At 25.0% G+C, this 16,812-nt stretch overlaps 7 protein-coding genes across 7 annotated transcripts; 1 reads left to right on the forward strand and 6 right to left on the reverse strand.

Moving 5' to 3' along the window:
* Positions 1-539: 539 nt before the first annotated feature.
* DICPUDRAFT_96394 (uncharacterized protein) lies at positions 540-2,935 on the reverse strand. Its single transcript, XM_003283466.1, has 5 exons — positions 2,907-2,935; positions 1,959-2,047; positions 1,001-1,323; positions 780-932; positions 540-684 (listed from the first exon to the last, which is right to left on the reverse strand). Exons 3-5 carry the CDS (start codon positions 1,097-1,099, stop codon positions 550-552), a joined length of 387 nt encoding a protein of 128 aa, XP_003283514.1. The 5' UTR covers positions 1,100-1,323; positions 1,959-2,047; positions 2,907-2,935; the 3' UTR covers positions 540-549.
* A 357-nt stretch (positions 2,936-3,292) lies between these two features.
* On the reverse strand, positions 3,293-4,171 carry DICPUDRAFT_147182 (uncharacterized protein; the record flags this gene model as incomplete). The annotated part of the gene is made up of 2 exons (XM_003283467.1): positions 3,293-3,804; positions 3,883-4,171. 2 exons carry the CDS (start codon positions 4,169-4,171, stop codon positions 3,293-3,295), a joined length of 801 nt encoding a protein of 266 aa, XP_003283515.1.
* Positions 4,172-4,913: 742 nt separating this feature from the next.
* Positions 4,914-6,318, reverse strand: DICPUDRAFT_147183 (uncharacterized protein; the record flags this gene model as incomplete). The annotated part of the gene is made up of 3 exons (XM_003283468.1): positions 4,914-5,757; positions 5,837-6,081; positions 6,163-6,318. The coding sequence occupies 3 exons, from the start codon at positions 6,316-6,318 to the stop codon at positions 4,914-4,916; spliced, it is 1,245 nt and encodes a 414-aa protein (XP_003283516.1).
* Positions 6,319-6,916: 598 nt separating this feature from the next.
* On the forward strand, positions 6,917-8,209 carry DICPUDRAFT_25984 (uncharacterized protein; the record flags this gene model as incomplete). Its single annotated transcript, XM_003283430.1, has 3 exons — positions 6,917-7,450; positions 7,515-7,578; positions 7,650-8,209. The coding sequence occupies 3 exons, from the start codon at positions 6,917-6,919 to the stop codon at positions 8,207-8,209; spliced, it is 1,158 nt and encodes a 385-aa protein (XP_003283478.1).
* Positions 8,210-9,601: 1,392 nt separating this feature from the next.
* On the reverse strand, positions 9,602-12,124 carry DICPUDRAFT_147185 (uncharacterized protein; the record flags this gene model as incomplete). The annotated part of the gene is made up of 4 exons (XM_003283469.1): positions 9,602-10,576; positions 10,657-11,733; positions 11,811-11,891; positions 11,975-12,124. 4 exons carry the CDS (start codon positions 12,122-12,124, stop codon positions 9,602-9,604), a joined length of 2,283 nt encoding a protein of 760 aa, XP_003283517.1.
* Positions 12,125-12,860: 736 nt separating this feature from the next.
* On the reverse strand, positions 12,861-13,421 carry DICPUDRAFT_20418 (uncharacterized protein; the record flags this gene model as incomplete). Its single annotated transcript, XM_003283470.1, has 1 exon — positions 12,861-13,421. A coding segment is annotated over one exon (561 nt), but the record flags the coding sequence as incomplete, so codon positions are not given.
* A 1,169-nt stretch (positions 13,422-14,590) lies between these two features.
* On the reverse strand, positions 14,591-16,417 carry DICPUDRAFT_74487 (uncharacterized protein; the record flags this gene model as incomplete). Its single annotated transcript, XM_003283471.1, has 2 exons — positions 14,591-14,860; positions 15,281-16,417. 2 exons carry the CDS (start codon positions 16,415-16,417, stop codon positions 14,591-14,593), a joined length of 1,407 nt encoding a protein of 468 aa, XP_003283519.1.
* Positions 16,418-16,812: the final 395 nt, after the last annotated feature.

Raw genomic sequence — 16,812 nt, forward strand, 5'->3', positions numbered from 1 at the left:
AAAATAAAAATTATCTTAAATAAATAAATAAATAAACAAAATAAAAATAAATAAATATTCTAAAATTATAAAAATAAAAGACTGATCTATGTATGCACACATGGTTAAATTGTGTGTTCATAGTATTTTTATTTTTATTTTTATTTTTATTTTTTTTATTTTTATTTTTTTTTAAAAATGATGAGTTGTTGTTATAATTCGAAAAGTTTGTAAAGGGTATTTTTGATTGTGAAAAAAAAAGTCAAAGTCTGAGAGCTATTAATGTGAATGTATTGTGATTTTTTTAAATTGTAAAGTGATCCCTAAAGAAATAAATAAAAAACAAGTGTGAGTGTTGTTAAAACTATTTACAGTATATTGAAAAAAAAAAAAAAAAAGAAAAATTAAGTGTATAAAACAAAAACTTGAAACTTCAAAATTAATTAATGCTACTGTTGTGATGGTTATTGATATTTGCTATATAGTTGTAATGGTATAAATATAGTATAATAGTGATGATGTGATGGATAGATTTTTTATATATTATTAATGTTGTTGCTATTAGTACTGTTAATATAAAACACTATTATCTAATGTCATAGTCATGTGATGTGGATCACCAAAATGAACTTCTTTTTGAATTTTGGCTTTTTCTAAAATGTATTTTCCAACCTTATATTTTTGAGATTCTTCTTTTGCGAATTCCTATAGTAAAGTTTGATTTTAAAAATAAAATTAAATGTTAGTTTTAAACAATCATTGATTCTATTTGGATAATATCACTCCTCCAATGTACATACATATTTCCATCCCAAAATATCACCGCAATCAATACAAGATATATCTGCAACTATATGCATGCCAGTTGTCAAGGTACGATCTTCACTTGGTCCTACACTAACATTTACACAGTCCCCAAATAAAAAAGCTGTACCATGTCTTCCTTGAAATTGCTAATTAGGTTTAAAAATTAGTTAAATTTATTGTTTTTAAAATATTATATGTTCAATAAATAGGTTACCTTTGAAATCAATTGTTCATGTAAAGTTAAATGGGTTTTACAATTTACACAACAAAAGATATTTGGTCCATTAAGATATGTTTTGAATAATCTGCCCATTTTGATTTTTTTTTTTTGATTTTTTTTTTTTTTATAAAATTACTTTTTACAATGAAGATTTAAAAACTATTTATGATTTAATTCAAAAATGTGTCCTTCCTTTTTTTGATTTTTGTTATTTGTTTAAATTTGTTGTTTTTTTAAAAGTGAAATTCTTTTACCTTTTTCCTTTTTCCTTTTTTTTTTCCTCAATTCTTTGATAACTACTTTTGAATATTTAAAACCTGCAAATTATTTATAAAAAATCATTAGTTTGTTGATGTTGATGTTGTTTTTCTTTTTCTTTTTTTATTTTCATAAGATTTTTATTTATTATTATAAATATTATTTTAAAAATTGTGGTTTTATTGTTTTCTAAATTATTAGGTTTATCCTTTAAAAAATAAAAATAATAAAAAAATAAAAAAATAAAAAAAACAAAAAAAAATAAATATTATTATTAATTTAAATTAAAATAAATAAATAAATATAAACAAACTATTATATCGAATTAAGATAATCTATTTAAAATAAATAAAAATTGGCGTTGGTAAGGAGTTTGAGATTATAATATTTTTAAAAACACAATAACAACAAATAACAAAAAAAAAAAAAAAATAATAAATAAAAAATACAATATAAAACACAACACTATATAATATATTATATAATACACAACATACATACATACAATACAATAAATAGGACGAGTATGTTTTATTATACAAGCCCCTTTTTTTCGTTTTTATATTTATTATATTATTATAAATATCGATGTTGTGTTTGTTTTTTAAAGTGAATATTTAATTATTATGTGTATAGTGTAAAAATTTAAAATAAAAATAAAACAATATTTAAAATTAAAATTTTTGACACACACCTTTAAATAAAAAAAAAGACTCTTTCTTTCTTTGTTTAGATTTTTATTTCTTTATTTCTTTCTTTCCTTTCTTCCTTCTTAATTTCTTTCTTTGTTTATATTATTAAATATATTTAAAATTTTACTACTATTAGTTTTATTATAATTGATCATAGTTTGAAAAAAAAAAAAATAAAAAAAAAAGTTAAATTTTTAAAAACACACAAATATAAAAAAAATATATCAAACAAAAATATTATTATTATTTATATGTTTTAAGATATAAAAATTTTTACAATTTTATATATTTATATAAATTAATTTATTATATATATATTATTATAAAAATAAAAAAAATAAAAAATTAAATTAAATTAATAAAAAAAAAAAAAGAAAATTAAAAAAATATTTTTAAATTAATTTTTTTAAAAAAATATATAATGATATTTGTGTTTTAATAATAATATTGATACACCAAAAAAAAAAAAACAAAAATGGGGTAGAGTGAAAATACACAGACTATTCAATATTTTTTTTTTTTTTTTTTCTTTTCTTTTATTTATTTAATAACAATTGTTATTAAATAAATAAATGTAAGGTTCTTATTATAATTATAGTTTTTATAGTGTTATTGTTGTTATTGGTGTATGAATTTGTGTTTTGTGTTTTGGTATTTTAGTGTTAAAATAGCGAACAATAATTGTTTGATGGCATTGACAATTGAATATATCAATAAAATATTAATTTTGTATGAGTGAGAAAAAAGTAATAAAATATTATTATATTTAAATAAAATTAAATTTAGGGTTAAAAATAATTATTGGAGTGGGTGAGTGAGTGAATGAGTGAATATGTGTGTGTGTTTATTTGTGAGATATATAAAACACAATTACAATGGGACAACATTCCCAAAAAAATAAAAAATAAAAAAAATAAAAAAAATAAAAAATAAAAAAAATTAATATTTACAATTAATATTTTTTTTTTTTTATATATTTCTTTTATATCTATATATTTATTTATTTATTTATTTATAAGAAAAAATTCTATTTTATCGTTTGTGCAATAAAAAAGTTGTAATAATACTAAATACTGTGGTTAATTTTTTGATTAAAAAAAAAAAATTAAAAAAAATTAAAATTAAAAAAAAAAATAATTTAAAAAAAATAAAATTAAAATAACATAAAAATGAGAAAGGGCTAACTACCAAGTTAGATACATAACACTGTTTTTTTTTATTTTTTTTTAAAAAAAGGGTTGGGTGAAAAAAAAAAAAGGATAAAAAAATGTTTAATGTATAAATATTTTTTTTTATTATTGATGTTGGTGTTGCTGTTGGTGTTTTATTTTCGAGATCATTGTAATTCTTGTGATCTTTGCAATTCTTGAGATCTTTGTAATTCTTGTGACTTTTGTAATTCTTGAGACTTTTGTAATTGTTCATTTTTTTGTCTTAAATATTTAATTACTTGCATTCTTTGTGGGTGGTATTCAGGAGATTCACCACATCCAATAATTCTTTGTTGGTAACAATCTTGGATACGTCTAAGGGCCTCAAGACCGGATACTTGATATAAACGACCCAATAAACAGGCGGAAACAATACCTGTTCTTCCACGACCAGCCCAACAATGTAAATATATTTTATTGGATTTATCTTTTGAGAGCAATTCTAGTAGTCTTTCGATTAGATCTGCCAATTCTTCACTGTTCTCTGCGATGCCTCCATCTTCAATTGGAAAGTGAATAAAGGTAATATAATCTTCACCAATACCTTTTTCTTTTGCCAATTTTAAAATGTCCTCTCTATATGGTCTAAAATTTTTTAATTCTTGTTCTTCTTGTAAACAAACAAAGACTCTTATACCTATATAATATACTTATTGTTAATAACCCTTTTTTTTTTTAATTTCTTTTTTAGTATTAAATAAATAAAAATACATACCACTATCCAATAAAGTTGATAATGTTTTGAAATGAATAGCATCTTCAGTGTTACCAGGATATTCACCTGTCATAATTTGACCTTTAACTATCCAATTTGTTGTATCCACTGGGCCTTTCATATCGTCATCATCATCGTTACAATATAAACCACTTGTATTAAAAGTTGCTGTTTTAGCTATATTACTTCCATTACCATTAATATTGTTTTTATTGCATGAACCTTCACAACATAATCCATCTTTACCAATTATATGCCATCTTGGTGGTAAATCTTTTATATAGTTCATATTATTTGAAAAATTATTATTATATTATTATTATTAAGAAAAAAAATAAAACTATTTATATATATATATATATTATTATTATTATTAAATTTAAAAAGAAATTATTAAATTTTTATATTTCGGGATGATTTATTATTTAATTGTATATTTTTGTATGATTATTAAATATTATTATAAATATTAATACTATTGTTATTATTACTAGTAATTATATTATTATTGTTGTTGTTTTTATTATTATTATTATTAATTAAAATAAAATATTTCATATGTTGGTGTATATCAAAATATGTATTAAAAATACAAAAATTCCCTATTACTATGAAAATAGCCAATAATTTTTTTTATATAAAATTTATCCTTTTTAAACAATATGTTTTATATATAAGTATAATGAAAAAAAATATAAAATAAAAAAAAAAAAAAAAGAAAAAATAATTTAAAAATTTAAAAAAATAAAAAAAAAAAATAAAAAAAAATTAAAAAAAATTAAAAAAAAAAAAAGATTTTATCAAACAAGAAAAAAATAAATAATATCTTTCTGAAAGTGAATTAAAATAAAAAATAAAAAGATCTTGTTGAACATATATTTTCAAATTCTTTGCATTTAGTTATATATGTAAAGAATAATTTATTGATATTTAATGGGGTAAATATTAATAAAATTTATATTTATATTTTTCCTTTTTTTTTTTTCCTTTTTCCTTTTTTAATTTTTTAATTGTTTTTTTTTTTTTAAAATTTATTTTGGTGATGTTGGGTTTGTTGACGTTGTTGATGTAGTGGATGTAGTTGAAGTAGTTGATGTTACATTTGGTTGTTGTTGTGGTGGTGAGTTCATTGGTGGGGATAATTTTGAAAATAAATCATTCATATCATTACTTGGTTTACCATATTTTTCAAAAATTTTACCTAAAGATTTGACGGCATCAACTCTAAGTTTTAATGTCTTCTTTTCAACACCTTTGGCTAAAACTGTTTCACAGACTTCTCTTACAATACTGTCAATATCTAATCTACCAATCTTCCAAATTAATTTCAAACCTTCTTTCAACATATTCTCTTGTTTGCTTTGTGGAATTGACTCTGATTCGTTCAATCCTTCTTCTTGTAATGATTTTTGCATTTTAACGGCTGCAGAAATAGTTGAAATCATTTCTTTAGCTTTGTGACCTTTTTCGGAGATTTCGTGAATAAAACCAAAGAATGAGTGTTGTTTTGCTTCTTGAATATAAATATAACCTAAAAGTGAAAGTAAATCTTGGCCACCTGGTGCCATAGCCATCTCTTTTGCTTGATCGACCATCATTTTTTCAAAATCTTGTTTATTGCCTTGTACATATGGCTCAATTAAAATAAGTAAGTGTTTAGAAAGTTCTTTAACCCTTTCTTCTCTCTTTTTAATTGCCTCCTCTTGCATTCTTTGTTGTGCCTCTGGTGATTCGTCCATTGGTTTTGAAAATACTTCATAAAATGATAAATCACCAAAATAATTTTGGAATAATCCACCACCAAAAATCATTCTAAATAATTCCATTGGGTCAATTTCCATTTCATTGACAGAATCCATACCATATTCATCATATCTAAGAGTATAAAAATTATTAATAAAAGTTATATTTTTTAAAAGTATTTGTTATATGGAATGATTCATAAATAACATACCTCTTTCTTTTTTCTGGGTCTGATAAAACTTGATAGGCTTCACTAACTTTCTTAAACATTTCTTCGGCATATGCATCATTCTTATTTTTATCTGGATGGTATTCTTTTGCTAATTTATAATAGGCTTTAGTAATTTCATTTTTAGTTGCAGTTTTTTCGATTCCTAATAATTCATAATAATCGATTTTAACTTCACGTACAGTTTCGTGGTTTGGCTTAACTATTGATTGCATTGATGCACGTATCTAAGTAGGGTTATTAATATAATAAAATTTTAATTAATATTATATTAATATTTGATATTATTAAATTTATTTGATAATTACAGTTTTAGCTCTTTCTATAATTTCACTTTTTTCAAAACATGATGCATGACTACCACCTGCATTGACAATAAGTTCTTTTAATTTTGAAACTGATAATTTTTCGAGTTCTTCCTCTGTATAATTTGTTAAACGATCGTCTGTTGTATTCTGTGTCATTTCTTTGTTTTTATTTTCTTATAATTTATGTTAAAAACTTAATAAAAATTGAGATTTTTATATTAATTTATTGATATATATATAGAATATTTATAATAATATGACTTTTAATAATATGATTTATTGCAGTGTCAGAAAAAAAAAAAATAAAAAAAATTATGTAAAATTATTTTAAATTTAATAGTGTTTATGAATAATTGTTTAAATAAATAATAAATAATTATTGAATGAATGAATGAATGAGCGAATGAATGAATAAAAAATAAAAAAATAAAACAAAACAATAATATTACCTTATAAAATAGTTTGTAATTTTTAATTAAAAAAAATAAAATATAAAAAAAATTAAAAAAAAAAAATAAATTAAAAAAAAATAAAAATAAAAAAAAAAATTAAAAAAAAAAATAAAAAAAAAATAAAAAAAATCTTTTTAAGTATTTTTATCAAATTATAAGTTTTTTTTTTTTGAATTTACTTTTATTGTTGACAGTAATTACAATTATAATAATTATTTAATAATATAATAAAAATAATATAATTGTATATAATATAACCCATGGAAAAGTATTTAGAGGAAACAATAAGTCTTTTTAAGGGGATGCTCCCATCTAAAAATGGTGAAGATACCGTTGAAACCAAAGAAAGTGATGAAAGCAAATCACCAAAATCATTAAAGTCAATGGTCCATGGAGTTAAAGAAACTATAAAAAATGATGCCATTAAAAACAAATCACAACGTGAAAATGAAAATGTTTCAAGAAAAAAAATGAAAAGTGTATCAGGTAGAAAAACTCCATTTTCTGGGGGTTTTTGGGTAAAGCTTTTAAAAGGTGTATTTTGCTTCATCCAGGGTACTCTAGTAACATTCAAGCAAGAAAAGGTTAGAAAAGCATTCCTTTCAACATTAAAAATCATTCTCTTTAGTGTTTTAGCATCTTATTTACTGGTCTTCTTTTTAACTTTTCCAATCAGACTATTCCTCATCATTTTATCTTACTTTGGTTTAGACTTGGAATCAATCGAATTGGATAATATGCTCGAAACCAGACATTTAATTCAAGGTATAGCTTATTTTATTCCAATTGGTGTAATTGGTATTCTTCGTTATGTTTTACCTTCATTTAATGAAGATGTAAGTTTAATTCTAAATTAAAGTAGTCATTTATTAATTAGTAGCTACTAATACTTTCATTTAGATGTTTAATTATGCTTTAGAATCCCAAGATGCTAAATTATCAAATTTTTTAAAAAATAGTAAAGGTGAATATTATTTTATTACAATTTTTTATAAATTTATTCCTTTGACTTACTCAACTGTTTTTATATATTAGTATTAAAAACCTATCCATTAATTGGCTATTTAAAACGTTTTAGTAAATTAGCAGTTATGGGTATTCTTGTATTTGTATTTAGTTTTATACCATATATTGGTGATTTTGTTTTAGCAGTAGCCCAATTTTATTATAGTTATCAACCATTGGGTCAAGGTAGTGCATTCATTCTTTCATTGCTCAGTTTAATTCCATCAACAAAATCCATTGCAGCAGATATATTAAAGACATCTATGGCTGCAAACTCACTCGGTAAAGAATTGTTAGAAGTCTATTTCGTCAAGCTTCCAGATGTAAAACAAGAACTCTACATATATCGTCGTTATTATGGATGGATCTTTGGTTTTAGTTTCTGTTGGATGTTTGCTTTAAGAACTCCATATATTGGTTCAGTCTTTTGGGGTGTCGCTCAAGCTTCAACTTCATACCTTATACTTAAGATTCTACAAAGAAACAAATTAAAAGTCGAAAATCAAGAAAGTGATATGGTTTTATTAGGTCAAGACGAATTAAGCACTTTTGAAACATCACCAATATTAACTGCTAAAAAACTTAATTAAAAATAAACAATTGTTATAATAAAGATCTATTTAAAAAAATATTTTATAATTTTAAATTCTTTTATTTTCTTGTGAACCATAAGTTGTAATTGAAACAGACTAAGCTTGTGGAAAAGGATTAAAGAAAATGGAGCGAACTACAAGTGGGAAATTGTGGATAGGAGAGTGTAGAGCAAATTAAAGCAACTTTGAACATCATATTGCAGTAAAGGTAACAGGGGGAAGAAACTTTGGAGAGAAAGAATAGAACAACGGAACTTGGAGCACAAAGGAGAAACCTGGAGGACAACCGAGCAACCTGGAGCACAAAGGAGAAACCTGGAGGACAACCGAGCAAACTGGAGCACAAACGAGAAACCTGGAGGACAACCGAGCAACCTGGAGGACAACCGAGTAACCTAGAGCACAAACGAGCAACCTGGAGCACAAACGAGCAACCTGGAGGACAAACGAGCAACCTGGAGGACAAACGAGCAACCTGGAGCATAAAGGAGCAACCTGGAGCACAAACGAGCAACCTGGAGCACAAACGAGAAACCTGGAGGACAAACGAGCAACCTGGAGCACAAACGAGCAACCTAGAGCACAAAAGAGCAACCTGGAGGACAAACGAGCAACCTGGAGCACAAAAGAGCAACCTGGAGCACAAACGAGCAACCTGGAGCACAAAAGAGCAACCTAAAGCACAAGCGAGCAACCTCAAACGAGCAACTTGGAGCACAAAAGAGCAACCTAAAGCACAAACGAGCAACCTGGAGGACAAACGAGCAACCTAGAGCACAAACGAGCAACCTAGAGCATAAAGAGAGCAACATGGAGCACAAACGGACAACTTAGAGCACAAAAGAGCAACTTGGAGCAGATATACAATCAGTGGGAAAGGGAAACCTATAGCATTTTTTAAACCTACTTACCTTTTCAGTTAGGCACTATATGTTCAAATAAAAAATCTAAATAAAAATAAACATAATGAATTCCTATCAATTTTTTAAAAAAATTGTTTAATGCAATAGTAATATTTTTTTTAATTATTATTAAGTGTCTTTAAAATTCTGCTTTAGTGTATAATTAAATAAAAAAAAATATTCCTTTAAATACCCCCAAAAAAATAAAAATAAAAATTATTTTTTAATTTTTGTAAATTAAATTAAAAACATTATTATTATATTTTTAAGTTATTCAAAGGAATACAATATTAATTTTGATGGTATTACCAATTCAAACTTAAATCTAATGTTTATTTATTTATTTATTTATTTTTTTTTTTTTTTTTTTTTTTTTTTAAAAATTATAATTTATAATTTTTTATTTATTTCTTTGGGATTTAATAATGAAATATTATTAATTTAATAAAATATATGTTAATATAATTAAATTGATAATCTGTTGAGACTATGCTATAACTTTATATCCTTCACGTTGGGCTTTCAATTTTTTATAACCAAAAATACCCATGGTGACACCAACAATTGCTAAAACACCACCAACAACAGCAAAGATAATAACTGGGGCAACTTGAACGGTTTTCATTTCCTTAAATTGTGATTTTAATAAATTTACATTTGAATCTGATGGTTGAGCAGTTTGGCCTATTTTAAAAGATGGGAAATAATAACCACCATTTGTGATGGTTTCTGGAACAGTTTTATTGTACATTGACGATTTACTGAACCATTTAGAGTTGTTTGGAAGAGCCAAATTAATTTGAAGCTTGAGGTTATAATAGAGTGCATTACCAGTGATTGGTTCCAAGTCTAATGGTACTTGAGCACTGGCCCATGTTTGATTTAAACCTTGAATATAGTTAGTACTATATTGTGGCGGTACTTCGTACATATCCCAGAGGGAGACATATAATGGAAGATTCTGCATTGTAGTTAAATTTGCAAAGCCTGGGATGAGAGTATTGAAAACTGATGAAACTGGGAAACTATTATTTTGTAAATAATATCTTTGGGTATCAATACCTTCAACTTGTGATGGGCCATCTCTAATTAACAAAACTGGACGGAATGTATTCTCCTCAAAGATTTGAATAGTATCTTGAATGCCTTGAAGTGGTGGAAATTGACCAGATTCTGTTGGTGCGCTTACATTGACTGGGCCATTCCAACATGTTAAGGTTGTTTGCTCTTGGAATTCAAAATAAACATTTGTCATTGCTAGATCGTCTTTACCTGTAAATACTATTGATGGTTTATTAACTGTATTGTTTTGTTGTAAAGCGCATGGTTGATCTACACCTAAAAAATCTAAAATACCATCTTCGCATGTCCATAACCATTCGTCTACTGTTCTGGTAACTACCAAACCACTTGTAGTATTATATAATTCTTGAACTGTATCAAATGTATATGATGCTGAAATCTAGAGTTAATAAAATATGATATTAGTTAGATATTTTGTTTTTTTTTTGATTTTTTTCTTTAGAAAAAAAATAAACTTACATCAATAGTTGAATATGTAATAATTAATAAACCATCTTCTAAGGAAATATTATAGTCTGAAAAACTAAATGATTTAACAGATTCAATAAATGCAATCATACCATTAAGATTTAAAATATTGGTTGCGCTATTTGGATTGAAAAGATTTTGATAAGCTACTACCGGTTTAACATCTAATTTGATGGTTGTAGATAATGGAATTTCGATTGGACCGTGAGTATATGGTTGTTGAATAAAATCAATACTAACTATTGATTTACCACCAAGAGGAATAGCAGAAACGAATTGGCAAACACCCAAATAAGTTAAATCGGGGATATCACATTGCTTGAGGAAAAATGGGTTTGTATAAACTTGTGCAAAAGAATTAATCCACCAGTCGATAATTGTAGAGATTTGAGTTTCTGTTATATTTAAATTATTCTTTAAGAGTTCGATTGATGATTTATCTTCTAACATTGCATTAATCCATGTAGTGTAGCCACTATTTTGGTTGATAATTGATAGTTCATTAGCTTCATTAAATATTTGTTGGGCAGATTCTAATGTAATTCCGGAAGGCTCTGACGAGTTAAATGAAACCAACATACCATTCCAACCATGTCCTTTAGTTGGAGTGCTTGTACCGTTTGCCCATTGTTCAAAAAAGTAAATTTGATTATTTGAAAGCGATTTCAAAATGGCATTGTATTGGTTTAAATACAAGGCTGGATTACTAACAAAATATGCAATTTCTGTAAAAGTGTCGGAGTTTAAATATTCTAAAAATAGTTTCATTTGACCACAACCGCCAATTGCAAATAAAATATCCTCAGCTGGTAAGTCTATCAAAGAAGAAATTGCGGACATTTGGAACATTAGACCTAAAAATGCTGGATTAATATTGGTAATTGATACCTGGGTTGGATCAAATGGCGAATCTTCTAAATAAATATATTTTTTAACTTGTGTGTACTCTACTAAATTTCCATTATCTAAAAAGGTTACATTATCATTTTCATACTCGTACTTGTAATTAAATGGTCCTACTTGATTAAAAATTGGTTTTTTACCTTGAATAAATTGTTCTGGGTTTGTCTTTTAATTATAAAGAAAAAAATTAATACATTTGAATATTGCTTTCAAAAAATATATAACATTTAACCTAAACTTACTAAATTCCATGCATAATAATATTGTAAATATAAATTTTCAACTGATTGTTGTCCTTCCCAATCACTATATCTTTGGGCATTCTGTAATAAAAAAAAATATATTTATAATTAATATTTATAACACTATTAGTATATTTAATAAATTTATAAAATTTTCTACATACAGGTGAATCTACAACAACAGCATCTATTACCGCATTCCTTGTTGCTGTATTAATTAGTGATGGAAATAATGCAAATGAAAGAATAAAAAGAACAGTACCAAGAACTGATAATATTATTCCCGATCCTAATAATGCCTTCGCATTGGCCATTTTTTATCTATTTATTAATTTATTTATTGTTGCGTAATAATTTATTATTATTATTATCTATAATTTTATTGTTATACAGCGTGGTATTTTTTTTTTTGAAAATTGAATTTTTAAATTAATTTTTTTTTTTTATTTTGATTTTATTTTAAAAATGAATAAAAAAAATAAAAAAAAATAAAAAAAAATAAAAAAAAAATAAAAAGAAAATAAAAAAATAAAAAAATCCAAAAAAAAAAAAAAAAAAAGTTAACCCTTTGATTTTTTTTATGGGTTAAAAAAAGTTTTAAAAATTTTTATTTTGGTGTTAAGTTTAAAATTTTTTTTTTAAAAAAAAAAAAAATTGGGGGTTAAAAAAAAAAATGGGGTTTAAAAAAAAAAAAAAAAAAAAAAAAAAAAAAAAATAATAATAAATATAAATAAATAATTGAATTCCAAAAAATTAGATATTTGTTTTGGGAATTTGTGATTATTTTAAATTTCTTTATTTTTTTTGAATTTTTGTTTTAATTTTTATGGAGAGGTGTTCGTAATTTCCCCATTCATATCGAAACAGATATTTTAATAAAAAAAAAAAATAAAAAAAAAAATAAAAAAAAAAGAAAAAAATTTTATTATAAATATTTTAACTATTTACTTTAATATATACAAACTTTTTTTTTTTTAAAAAAGAATTATATATAGAAATTTTTGCAGGGTTTTTTAAATATAATTTTTGTTGGGTTTTTTAAAAATAATTTTTGGTCATCTTTTCTTCTAAATTTAGTTTTATAGCTTCCCATTCAGGATCGATGATACTGAATCTTAATGAATTTCTTTTTCTACCATCGGGCATTATTCTTTCATGTCTCACTGTACCTTCTAATTTTGCTCCGATTCTGAGAATGGCATCCCTTGATTTTTCATTCAATTCATCAGTTGTAAATTGAACTCTGACAGAATTTAAATCTTCAAATGCATATTTTAAAAGTAAATATTTACATTCTGTGTTAACTCCTGATCTTTGCATCGATTTGCTTAACCATGTGTGGCCTATTTCTAATTTTCTATGGTTGCTATCAACTTTCCAATAACGAGTAGATCCAATAATTTTACCACTTTTATTATCAATGATTACAAATGGCATCATTGCATTGTTTGGTGCTAGTGCAATATCTAAATATTTATCAATTGTATTTTCTGATGGAACAATAGTGAATTTTAAATTATATAATTCACCATCTTTAGCTGCTTCAACCAATGCCTCTCTATCTTCTCTTTTTAACTCTCTTAAAGTGACCAAATTACCAATTAATTTTGGTATATGGTTTTTAGTTGTTGTGGTTTTAGTCGATACATTAGTGGTTGCATTGTTATTTATTAATAAGGTATTATTATTATTTGTAATTTGTTGTTGAAATAATGATGGGTTAGGAATATTATTATTTGGGGATGAAAATACTGATGAGGTGGTATATTTGGGAGTGTGATATAGTGTGAATCTATTTAAAAGTTTTGAGCCTATTCCCTTTAAATACATTTTATTATTGTAATTATTATTATTATTATAATATATAAAAGATTTTTTTAAGAAAAAAATGGAAAAAAAAAATCGTTTTTTTTATAAAAAAATTTAATTAAAATTTAATTTTTTTTTATTTATTTTAAAAATAAATAAATTAATTATTTCATTCTGTTGTGCAGATTCAAATTAATATTCAATTTAGTATATGTAAAATATATAAAATAAAATGAAAATAATTTTTATTTTTTTTATTATATTGTATAAACATTTGATTTTTATTATATTATTATTGTTATAAATGAAATGGTCTGTATTTCTATTATAATTGATTGAAATGGTGGTAAAGTGTCGTTATACTGCTGGATAATGACTATGTGTGTGGTTGTTGATGTGACTCCATTAAAGTACTGCCGTGGTGGTGATTGAATTGAATGATTGTGAGCTTATGAAGAAAGGTGTGAATATGGTTCTTATTGATGGATACCCTGATGACTGTAGTGCACTTTGTGTTGATTTTTTGATGGACAAAACCCAATGTTTGATTAGAGACTTTGAATAAACGTATTGAATCTGAATAATAATGAATTGGAACTAAACTAAATAAAATTCAAAATAAAATATTAGTTTCTATTAATATTCAATTATAATTAATATTATTCTAATGTTATCATTATGGTTACCTTAATATTTTGCTTTCTATTTGATATTAATAATTTCTTTGGTGCATTTCCTGAGCATTTTTTTAAGAGTTGAACGAATTGTTGCAATATTTATTACGAAAATTTGATAATGATGAGAATATTCTGAATTCCTTTGATGAAGCTTTTTCCAATGATTTGGTTAACTATTTAAATTACATCGATGTTAATAAATCAATGTAACGATTTAATTAATAATTTCATCGCTATCAATCTCATTATAGAAAATTGAATGAAACGATTTAATTATTAACTTCATCGCCAAGATTAATCAATGTCCATATAGTCAACAGATTCTTCGGACTCAGATCTATCAAATGGTAAATTGTTATTTAATAAATGTTCATTTGATGGATCTTCATCTTCATTAGAATTGTAATGATCATCGTCATTGCCAGCTTCATTGGAATTTGATTCATTATCGGAATGATCATCGCTATCGGAATCGGAATCGGAGCTTACTTCATTGTTGGTTTGATCATGACGTAATAATTCTAATCTTATATCATAAATTGATTTTGCAACACAACCCTCTCTCTGCAATTAAAAAAATAAATTAATTAATATAAGTTTTAATTATAATGTTTAAATATTAATGTATGAATTACTTACTTGAATATAATAATATTTTTTTCTACATAATGGGCAGGAGTTGTTATCTTTGGACCATTTTGAAATGCATTTGTAGCAAAATATATGAGAGCAGTCTACTGAGGATAATTGAGTGGCTTTGATTTGGGAAAAACAAATACTGCACTCCATTTCTGAACGCTCTCTTTCTAATTTTTCATTTTCTATTCTTTGTTTTTCTAATTTTTCTTTTTCGATACGTTCCAATTTTTCTTTTTCAATACGTTCTAATCTTTCTTTTTCAGCACGTTCTTTTTCTATTTTTTCTTTTGCCATACGTTCTTTTTCAATACGTGCTTTTTCTAATCTTTCTCTATAACCACGTACACGTTCTGCTCTTTCTTTATTGGCACGTTCTCTTTCTGCAAGGTCCCTTTCTATTTTTCTTTCTCCAACTTTTCTTCTCCAATTTTTCATTTCGGCAGAATTGAAACCTGGAAAAGTTGATGAACCAGAACACTCATAACGGGATTGCTCTTTATGGAATGATGGGTATTCTGATGGTTGGTATGGGGTTTGTTGTTGAAAGGATGTTGAAGCATTGGCTGGTTTTGATTCGCTTGCAGTACTAAAACGAGAATGTGAACTATTAAAAGATGGGTAATTATTTGATTGAGCCCTTGATGATGTGAATGGTTGTTGTGGTTGTTGTGGAATATTATTTGATTGGGCATTACCAGCACTGTAACGTGATTCATCTTTATTAAAAGTTGGGTAGTTGGTAGAGTGTGCATTTGGTGATTCCTTTTGTGGGTTTTGTGGGTTTTGTGGGAATGATTTTGGAAGATTGGTAGATTGAGCATTACCAGGGGCACTATAACGTGATTCTTCCTTATTAAAAGTTGGATAGTTGTTTGAATGTGCACATGATGATTTATTTTGTGGATGTTGTGGTTGTGGGTGTTGATGTGGTTGTTGTGGGACTGATTTTGGAAGATTGGTTGATTGGGCATTACATGTGGCACTATAACGTGATTCTTCCTTATTAAATCCTGGGTAGTTGTTTGAATGTGCACTTGGTGATTTATTAAGTGGTTGTTGTGGTTGCTGTGGTTGATTGGTGAATGGAGCTCTCTCAGAAGTATAACGGCAATAATTTTGGCTAAAAGTTGGATACTGTGGGGTTTGATGTTGTTGTTGTTGATTTTGTTGATTTTGTTGATTTTGTTGATTTTGTTGATTTTGTTGATTTTGTTGATTTTGTTGATTTTGTTGATTTTGTTGATTTTGTTGGATATTTAATGGAGCAGCACAATTATTACGGAATGGGGCACTGTGGTGTGGGTTGGATTTGTTGTTATTATTGTTTTTGTTGAAACATTCGTTTGTAGTGATGTTGATGCTGTCGTTGGTGTTGATGTTGCAGTTGGTGTTGTCGTTGGTTTTGTTGAAATATTTTTTATAAATAAAACCAAAAGAAATACAAAAAATAAAAAAACAAATAATAATTATTAAATAATTCATTGTTAATTAAATTGAATTATGAACGAGTGGTGATTTGAATTATTATTTGGTTGTAAATTATAAATTAAATTTATGGCAGTTATTAAAATATGGAGTATTATAATAAGCAAAAAATAAATGTATTTAATTATTTGTATGTTGGCAAAAAAAAAAAAAATTAAAATTAAAATATTAAAAAAAAAAACATAAAATTATAAATTAAAGTCAATGAAAAAATTTAAAAAAAACAAAAATTTAAAATTTTAATATTAAAAAAAAAAAATTAAATTTTTAAAAAAAAAAATTGAAATTCCAAAAAAATCATATAAATTTTTAATGATCATAAAAATAAGTGAGGGTTCTTCTGTAAACGGACATATATCATGGTGACAACATGATTACGAAATAAATTAACG

The sequence above is a fragment of the Dictyostelium purpureum genome, assembly GCF_000190715.1.
Source record: "Dictyostelium purpureum unplaced genomic scaffold DICPUscaffold_8, whole genome shotgun sequence".
Classification (NCBI taxonomy): Eukaryota; Evosea; class Eumycetozoa; order Dictyosteliales; family Dictyosteliaceae; genus Dictyostelium; species Dictyostelium purpureum.

Excerpts from the sequence above, each read along its gene's own strand:
- DICPUDRAFT_96394 (XM_003283466.1), bottom strand. The coding sequence starts at position 1,099 with ATGGGCAGATTATTCAAAACATATCTTAATGGACCAAATATCTTTTGT. Across the intron at positions 933-1,000 it reads ATGAACAATTGATTTCAAAG|CAATTTCAAGGAAGACATGG; the intron begins GTAACCTATTTA and ends AAACCTAATTAG. Across the intron at positions 685-779 it reads ATATTTTGGGATGGAAATAT|GAATTCGCAAAAGAAGAATC; the intron begins GTATGTACATTG and ends ACTTTACTATAG.